Below are 10,933 nucleotides of genomic sequence, written 5' to 3'. Positions count from 1 at the left end.
AACAGAATGACTTCAAGAGTGTATCAGTCTGTAGTGGAAGGAAGGCGGGGTAGGGGTCGGCCTAGGAAGGGTTGGAGGGAGGGGGTAAAGGAGGTTTTGTGTGCGAGGGGCTTGGACTTCCAGCAGGCATGCGTGAGCGTGTTTGATAGGAGTGAATGGAGACAAATGGTTTTTAATACTTGACGTGCTGTTGGAGTGTGAGCAAAGTAACATTTATGAAGGGATTCAGGGAAACCGGCAGGCCGGACTTGAGTCCTGGAGATGGGAAGTACAGTGCCTGCACTCTGAAGGAGGGGTGTTAATGTTGCAGTTTAAAAACTGTAGTGTAAAGCACCCTTCTGGCAAGACAGTGATGGAGTGAATGATGGTGAAAGTTTTTCTTTTTCGGGCCACCCTGCCTTGGTGGGAATCGGCCGGTGTGATAATAAAATAAAAATAAATATATATAAAGACATCAAAATATAAATGATGACATCACATTACTGTAATTGGCTCACTTTTTTTTCTGCGGGAGATATTTCCCATCTGTCCTTCATGGTAGGTCCTGAGGGCCGCTTCCCTCAACAGCACTTCCCAACGTTTTCTTATCTCCAATTCCTTACATGTGCAATACCAGCCGCTTCACTGCTTTATTATAGGCCTTTTCCTATTTCATAACTGCAGTAAACAGGTTCTTTTCTGCCTTGTTCAGCTACATATTTCCACACAAATATTATCGACACTTTATTCTTCGTTAATCCTACTTGCTGTCCTTACCATCAGTCCTTGTTAATATACAAAACTCTCTATAAGTACAAATTCAGGTTTCAAGTCCATTTTTTTCCTTTTGCTTCATTAAAAAAATTTATGTGCACTTGGATGTTAGTTATAGAATAAACTTATTATTATTTTTAGTGCAGATGGTTTAACTGTAATTTCATTGCCATCTTAAAAATCATATATGTGTAGAGGTTAGGTTAGGTAAGGTTCGTCAGGAAACAGGACAAGTGCTTCCTGACGCGGGTCTTAGAGCTTTTCGTTATCTGACCGAGGCCTTCCGCTGGCTTACCGGTCCACCCCTTTAAAAATTATGGTTGCAGTTATAACCATTTTATAAGTGTAGAAAGAATGTATACGAGGCTTGGCAACTTTCTTTCGTCTACCTTCCGAAGCATTATATCATTGAATAACTATTAGTGTGACGCTTCTCATCTGGCGCCATGAAAATGATTCTTAACATTTTAGCTTCTACAGTTAACAATTTACATGCTGGCATGTAGAGATAGAAAAACTCCGAAGATCAGTGATACTGCTTTATATAAAACATATGCCACTCTTACAATAAACCGTCCAAAATAACACTAGACATAGCAGCATAAACTTGCGGAGTCTTGTGTTGCTGGTCTCCTCAACACATCACCAGCAAATGTAAACATATAGGTGAGTCATAACATTAAACGTGCTTGAGAAAGTTTACAATATATACAGTGTATACTGGACTGGATAATTATCTTGAAATGTCACCTATTCCAGATATGCGGAGATTTATGTAGCTGTTGAAAGGCTGTCTAAAATCTAAGCAAAAAGAAATTGTCTAAATATAACATTTCACACATGCCTAATACTAAAAGGGAGGTATTAATCACACCTACAGATGCTGATTAATATTTTCATAATTTTCAGTTCACTATCAGAGATGAATATGTTTCTAACTCCTAAGTGAGTGGTAGGTAGGCAGCCTCGTCCCCTCTACTTCATATCAACACACACTCAAGGTAAACTCACTACTCTCATATCAACACACACTCAAGGTAAACTCACTACTCTCATATCAACACACACTCAAGGTAAACTCACTACTCTCATATCAACACACACTTACCCAAGGTAAACTCACTACTCTCATATATTATAAACAACATAAATATAGAAAACAATATGTAATTATGTATACTATGTACATATATCAAACAATCTATCACACATCGGTTCTTACTATAATACACAAAGACACTTCGGTATCACATTGTTCCCAACTGAAGTACACTATAAATATACATAGCCCTAATAATTAACAGTAAACTATGTCTCATTACAAAAGAAAATATATGGAGCTTCCGAGTTTATCTACTCTAGTTTTATGTAATTAAATCCAAAACATTCAAAGCAAAAGCAATGATAATAATTAATCATATGTTATAAATGGTTTGCAACAGCGACAAGTTGATAAGTAACACAAACGTACAATAATTAGATATCTCATTGTGGAAACGTTTCACCTGCGCAGCAGACTTCTTCAGCAGAATACAGACAATAATAATATTGGAGACGGTAGATGTCGAGAGGTAATTTTAAAGTGATCTGTCTTTAACTGAAAAAAGATGGTCAGTCTCTCAGGTTAGAGGACTTACTACCTACTCATGTTAAGGAACATCATCACATATTTACCCCTACACTTCAGTAGTACAGTTTCATGTATCCTACTGAAGGAGCCTGGTGCGCAGGCTTCTTCGTCAATATATACAGTTCTCCTAAGATAATTATCTTTTATCGTAAATGAAATGCTTATGAGAGGTTACCAATGTTTTACTTGTGCTCTCAAATAAACCCTTACATAATTCCTTTATTTCTTCTGAACATTTCCCTTGAATAACATTTTATACGGCAGAATAAATAGGTATACCCTGACACATTTTTAATTTCGTCAAGTTTTCCATATCTGAGTAGTTGAAATTTCTCCTCGTTGAACTTTATATCGTTTTGAGAGGCCCATTTTTAGCATGAATGATAAGCTGAAAAAACTAGGTATTACCTTTTATAGGCATTAATGATAAGCTGAAAGTTCCATAACGTGGATTCCTAAGTACAGATATCCAGCGTAACATATAATCCGCAGCTGTTACATTATTAATTATAAAGTTGTGTAATGCGAAAATAATGTGAATAATTTATACTAAAATCATAAAATCATCAACAGTCATATTTTTGAAGAACAATACTTGTTAGAACAATTATAAATTAAGATTTACCAATGTTAATTACAGCTCTTTGTTAACACCATTTACCTGTTCTACACGATGCTTGTTAATTACAGCTCCTTGTTAACACCATGTACCTGTTCTACACGATGCTTGTTAATTACAGCTCCTTGTGAACACCATGTACCTGTTCTACACGATGCTTGTTAATTACAGCTCCTTGTGAACACCATGTACCTGTTCTACACGATGCTTGTTAATTACAGCTCCTTGTTAACACCATTTACCTGTTCTACACGATGCTTGTTAATTACAGCTCCTTGTGAACACCATGTACCTGTTCTACACGATGCTTGTTAATTACAGCTCCTTGTTAACACCATGTACCTGTTCTACACGATGCTTGTTAATTACAGCTCCTTGTCAACACCATGTACCTGTTCTACACGATGCTTGTTAATTACAGCTCCTTGTTAACACCATGTACCTGTTCTACACGATGCTTGTTAATTACAGCTCCTTGTTAACACCATTTACCTGTTCTACACGATGCTTGTTAATTACAGCTCCTTGTGAACACCATGTACCTGTTCTACACGATGCTTGTTAATTACAGCTCCTTGTTAACACCATTTACCTGTTCTACACGATGCTTGTTAATTACAGCTCCTTGTGAACACCATGTACCTGTTCTACACGATGCTTGTTAATTACAGCTCCTTGTTAACACCATGTACCTGTTCTACACGATGCTTGTTAATTACAGCTCCTTGTTAACACCATGTACCTGTTCTACACGATGCTTGTTAATTACAGCTCCTTGTTAACACCATGTACCTGTTCTACACGATGCTTGTTAATTACAGCTCCTTGTTAACACCATTTACCTGTTCTACACGATGCTTGTTAATTACAGCTCCTTGTTAACACCATTTACCTGTTCTACACGATGCTTGTTAATTACAGCTCCTTGTTAACACCATTTACCTGTTCTACACGATGCTTGTTAATTACAGCTCCTTGTGAACACCATGTACCTGTTCTACACGATGCTTGTTAATTACAACTCCTTGTTAACACCATGTACCTGTTTTACACGATGCTTGTTAATTACAGCTCCTTGTTAACACCATGTACCTGTTCTACACGATGCTTGTTAATTACAGGTCCTTGTTAACACCATTTACCTGTTCTACACGATGCTTGTTAATTACAGGTCCTTGTTAACACCATGTACCTGTTCTACACGATGCTTGTTAATTACAGCTCCTTGTTAACACCATTTACCTGTTCTACACGATGCTTGAAAACTAAATTTAATAATACGTATTAACAAACTCATATTTCTGTCATAAGTGCTAACAGAATAGCTTGGATATTTTCATATTTTTAATCTCAAAATACATCAAAATACTTGCTAAAAGGTATCAAGGTAATCAACACAAAACTCAATATTAATTACCTTAAATCAGTATTAAAAAATTTATATAAAGATACAGACATTCATAAATATTCATAAATATCTGTCAGCAGATGTATGACTCAACACCTTAAACCTGTCCCGAAAATCTAACATTAAGTTTTGGGTGATAACGCATACTATGGTTGGTAATGCATAGTATGGTTGATAACGCATGCTATGGTTGACAACGCATGCTATGGTTGATAACGCATGCTATGGTTGACAACGCATACTATGGTTGACAACGCATACTATGGTTGGTAATGCATACTATGGTTGATAACGCATGCTATGGTTGATAACACATACTATGGTTGATAACGCATGCTATGGTTGACAACGCATACTATGGTTGACAACGCATACTATGGTTGGTAATGCATACTATGGTTGATAACGCATGCTATGGTTGATAACGCATACTATGGTTGATAACGCATACTATGGTTGATAACGCATACTATGGTTGATAACGCATGCTATGGTTGATAACGCATACTATGGTTGATAACGCATACTATGGTTGATAACGCATACAATGGTTGATAACGCATGCTATGGTTGATAACGCATACTATGGTAGATAACGCATACTATGGTTGATAACGCATACTATGGTTGACAACGCATACTATGGTTGACAACGCATACTATGGTTGGTAATGCATACTATGGTTGATAACGCATGCTATGGTTGATAACGCATACTATGGTTGATAACGCATGCTATGGTTGATAACGCGTACTATGGTTGATAACGCATACTATGGTTGATAACGCATGCTATGGTTGATAACGCATACTATGGTTGATAACGCATGCTATGATTGATAACGCATACTAAGGTTGATAACGCATACTATGGTTGATAACGCATGCTATGATTGATAACGCATACTATGGTTGATAACGCATACTATGGTTGATAACGCATGCTATGGTTGATAACGCATACTATGGTTGATAACGCATGCTATGGTTGATAACGCATACTATTGTTGATAACGCATACTATGGTTGATAACGCATACTATGGTTGATAACGCATGCTATGGTTGATAACGCATACTATGGTTGATAACGCATACTATGGTTGATAACGCATACTATGGTTGATAACGCATACTATGGTTGATAACGCATGCTATGGTTGATAACGCATGCTATGGTTGATAACGCATACTACGGTTGATAACGCATACTATGGTTGATAACGCATACTATGGTTGATAACGCATACTATGGTTGATAACGCATACTATGGTTGATAATGCATACTATGGTTGATAACGCATACTATGGTTGATAACGCATACTATGGTTGATAGCGCATGCTATGGTTGATAACACATACTATGGTTGATAACGCATACTATGGTTGATAACGCATACTATGGTTGATAACGCATACTATGGTTGATAACGCATACTATGGTTGATAACGCATACTATGGTTGATAACACATACTATGGTTGATAACGCATACTATGGTTGATAACGCATACTATGGTTGATAACGCATACTATGGTTGATAACGCATACTATGGTTGATAACGCATACTATGGTTGATAACGCATACTATGGTTGATAACGCATACTATGGTTGATAACGCATACTATGGTTGATAACGCATACTATGGTTGATAACGCATACTATGGTTGATAACGCATGCTATGGTTGATAACGCATACTATGGTTGATAACGCATACTATGGTTGATAGCGCATGCTATGGTTGATAACACATACTATGGTTGATAACGCATACTATGGTTGATAACGCATACTATGGTTGATAACGCATACTATGGTTGATAACGCATACTATGGTTGATAACACATACTATGGTTGATAACGCATACTATGGTTGATAACGCATACTATGGTTGATAACGCATACTATGGTTGATAACGCATACTATGGTTGATAACGCATAATATGGTTGATAACGCATACTATGGTTGATAACGCATACTATGGTTGATAACGCATACTATGGTTGATAACACATACTATGGTTGATAACACATACTATGGTTGATAACGCATACTATGGTTGATAACGCATGATATGGTTGATAACGCATACTATGGTTGATAACGCATGCTATGGTTGATAACGCATACTATGGTTGATAACGCATACTATGGTTGATAACGCATACTATGGTTGATAACGCATACTATGGTTGATAACGCATACTATGGTTGATAACGCATACTATGGTTGATAACGCATACTATGGTTGATAACGCATACTATGGTTGATAACGCATACTATGGTTGATAACGCATACTATGGTTGATAACGCATGCTATGGTTGATAACGCATACTATGGTTGATAACGCATACTATGGTTGATAACGCATACTATGGTTGATAACGCATAATATGGTTGATAACGCATACTATGGTTGATGACGCATACTATGGTTGATAACGCATACTATGGTTGATAACGCATACTATGGTTGATAACGCATACTATGGTTGATAACGCATACTATGGTTGATAACGCATAGTATGGTTGATAACGCATACTATGGTTGATAACGCATACTATGGTTGATAACACATACTATGGTTGATAACACATACTATTGTTGATAACGCATACTATGGTTGATAACGCATACTATGGTTGATAACACATACTATGGTTGATAACGAATAGTATGATAATGCATAATATGGTTGATAACGCATAATATGGTTCATAACGCATATTATGGTTGATAACGCATACTATGGGTGATAATGCATACTATGGTTGATAAAGCACACTATGGTTGATAACGCATACTATGGTTGATAACGCATACTATGGTTGATAACGAATAGTATGATAATGCATAATATGGTTGATAACGCATAATATGGTTCATAACGCATATTATGGTTGATAACGCATACTATGGGTGATAATGCATACTATGGTTGATAAAGCACACTATGGTTGATAACGCATACTATGGTTGATAACGCATACTATGGTTGATAACGCATACTATGGGTGATAATGCATACTATGGTTGATAAAGCATACTATAGTTGGTAATACATACTGTGGTTGATAACGCATACTATGGTTGATAATGCATACTATGGTTGATAATGCATAGTATGGTTGATAATGCATACTATGGTTGATAACGCATACTATGGTTGATAATGCATATTATGGTTGATAATGCATACTATGGTTGATAATGCATAGTATGGTTGATAATGCATACTATGGTTGATAATGCATAGTATGGTTGATAATGCATACTATGGTTGATAACGCATACTATGGTTGATAATGCATACTATGGTTGATAATGCATACTATGGTTGATAATGCATAGTATGGTTGATAATGCATACTATGGTTGATAATGCATAGTATGGTTGATAATGCATACTATGGTTGATAACGCATACTATGGTTGATAACGCATACTATGGTTGATAATGCATAGTATGGTTGATAACGCATACTATGGTTGATAACGCATACTATGGTTGATAACGCATACTATGGTTGATAATGCATAGTATGGTTGATAACGCATACTATGGTTGATAACGCATACTGTGGTTGATAACGTTTACTATGGTTGATAATGCATACAATGCTTTTTTTACCAACACCTGTTTTTTCTAACGCTATTTAATTATTAATATTTTAATAATTAATCAATTTTGTCTAACATCATTTAATTATTAACATGAGTCAGGGCTTTACTGGTCGAGTTTTGTTTACGTATCCTAATCTTTGTAAGCAAGCCTAGGATTTTTTTTTAATTACAGGGGAAACCCTTTAAAATAGTAAATTTTGTGTGAAAGTTCATTGCATGTATTTTAATGAGTATATATAAATAATATAATTATTCATTATGATCAAGAATGTCTCGATCTTATACTAATACCTGCTAGTTAAGTTGATATATTATATATTTTATATTTATTTTTGTTGTGGATGAGACGCTTATTGTGTTTATATATATATATTATACTCGCACAAGGTGAAGAGTAAAAATATTTGTGACTGTGAAATTCAACCTCCATAAAGAATGCATTCTAAACATCGTGTCATGATTTCAACCAGTGAATAATAACCAGGAAATATTAATGGATAACAGAAGAAGGTTCATATGTATAAGATCATTAAGGAGTGACTTACAGCACTTGTACAAGTTAACTCAGCATACAGTGCTTCTTGTGTATGTCCTCTGGTTAATGACTGAGCATATATTCATTAAAAAAAAAACTCTCCCTAAATACTTTTACTTGTCAACTATATTTGAATCAATATATCAAAAGGCAACTTTTCTTATTAGCCAAAGATATATTTTTCAGTTACATTGTCCTACTTAGCCTCTGAAATTTGTAATACTTTATGTCGGGTTGAAAGATAGAGATAAATTAACAGCTGATCACGCAGCCGATACTTCGATATTCATTAAATATCTTCCTATTTATATTTTATTACCATCGCTTATATACATATTGAGTTATATTTTGAAATTCATTCTGTCGCCTCTTTCCTAAACAAGGCTTCCTTAAGTCCGATGATAGCTAGAAGGATCTTCTTGCGGTGTCCCAGCATGTAGACTCCCATCAGCTGCAGGTCTCTCTTGGTCAGCCCCAGCGCTGCCAGAGGACAATATATACCATTTTGATGGAAATTCTCGATGTAGTCCGGCAATCCCAAGGACTCCAGCCACTCCTGCACTGTCTCTGGCACATCCTCGGGGACTGGCGGGGGCCTCCGCACCTGCAGGTAGTAGACAAGGTTTTAGTAACAGAAAAAAATCAATATCGTACAACTATCGTGCAAACTGAAAATGAAAACTAAAACTATTAAGTAATTGAATCTGTCCAAGACAGACTGAAGCATTGTTCACTTATAATTTGAAATTTGTGAATTCGATGTAAAACAGAGTTTATATTTAAGATGTTCTAGTAATGACAAGAAAATTACTGCATGTCATTGTGATGGTTAAGTTATTTAGGTGAACCTAATAAATTTGTTGACGGATTAAATAGGAGCAATGAATATTGTCTGAAAGTTATCAAGATGAATAATCTAATGATAACAAGTGGGTGGGTTAGCCAGGTAAAGGAATTTTTTCTTGAAATTTTGCTAAGTTGATTTAGAACTGACATAGAGTACGTTTGAACTGAAGGTTTAGCGCAAGCCTATGCAAGGTAGGCCCTATGCACACCCACTCATTTTCAAATATATATATTTCTAATAAACATTTATTGCTTTTATATTAAAAAATAGATATCTACCCACATCCGCATAGAGTAATGTATCTTTAAATTATTGCATTTACAATAATGCTTTAAATTTGTGTCCGTCGATAAGACCTGCTCTAATACATTGTTTGCCATCACCGACAACGTATATTCGGCACCATATTTAGATTCACTGTTATTATACAAATATTCTCTTTGTACGTTTCAAATATATATTCCCCTAATTCTGTGTCATTTCAGAGAGTTAATTCAGTGCTTCTAATCAAATAATTGACTACTAGTATTAAGATATTTAAGCCGAGAAAATCATGGCTGCAAATCAATGATTATATTATTACCATTAATATATACATGTGAAAGAGAACATCCACAGGAGTAATAAAGAGCCAGGGCAATAACAGGCAATCAGATTCGATCCGAGAAGAGAGTGTAGCTTCATTTCATTGGATCAAGAGTCCTTCACTAGCATCAAGGTACCTCCATGGAAGGGATCTTTGACCATAGACATTCAACCATAAAATAATTCACGTCTCTGGATGTAGGAGAAGCTTATATGGTACAGTGAGTGAACATCTTAGTGTTGCTTGACATTTACGAGGACCCAGTAAAAAATTGCATGTTGGTTGACATTTGAGAGACTCTTAAAAAGTATTGCATGTTAGCGTCACGGCAGAATGCGGACAATATAAATATCTACAGTATGTAGATTAAGTTAGTTCCCCTTCTACGGGCTGTTGCTTACGATAAACATAACTCATTCATAAACATATTCTGAAACTAATTTGGTGCTGTAGATTTTATACGGTTAATACTAATCAAGGTTTACTTAATATTTCATGTAAGACATAATGAGATGCAGAATCCAGTACAGCTTATAACAGTTGCGTTTATGTGTGAAAGTGAGCAGTTATTTATATAGCTGTGTGTGAAAGTGAACAGTTATTTATATAGTTATGGGTGAGAGTGAACAGTTAATTTTTGGTTTCGTTTATTATTACATGATTATGAATGTATTTATGGGGAAACGATAAATGAACCCGCAGGGATTATTCTTGGTCTAAGGTATAGGAGACATTCTGGTTCGTTCCAAGGAAACGGAAGACAAGTCCAAGTTCTTCGATTAAGAGTTCTTCACTTACATCAGAGGACTTCCCTTGAATGGCATTATAACAATAAAATGTTAAAATAACAGCAACGATGAGTAAAGTTTCTTTCATGTGAGGCGACAAACGTGACGATAATCCCAACTCAGTG

General features: G+C 35.8%; 1 protein-coding gene across 2 annotated transcripts in view; it reads right to left on the bottom strand.

The window, feature by feature from the left end:
- Window positions 1–1,278: 1,278 nt before the first annotated feature.
- Window positions 1,279–10,933, bottom strand: part of LOC128699093 (caskin-2) — a 414,005-nt gene continuing 404,350 nt past the window's right edge. For both annotated transcript variants that reach the window (XM_070096754.1, XM_070096755.1), the window contains exon 6: window positions 1,279–9,191. In XM_070096754.1, coding sequence (XP_069952855.1) covers window positions 8,943–9,191 — 249 coding nt within the window. In that variant the 3' untranslated portion in view covers window positions 1,279–8,942. The remainder of the gene's footprint in view (window positions 9,192–10,933) is intronic.

This window comes from Cherax quadricarinatus, chromosome 54 (assembly GCF_038502225.1).
Source record: "Cherax quadricarinatus isolate ZL_2023a chromosome 54, ASM3850222v1, whole genome shotgun sequence".
NCBI lineage: Eukaryota > Metazoa > Arthropoda > Malacostraca > Decapoda > Parastacidae > Cherax > Cherax quadricarinatus.
This window is presented reverse-complemented; position numbering and strand designations above follow the sequence as displayed.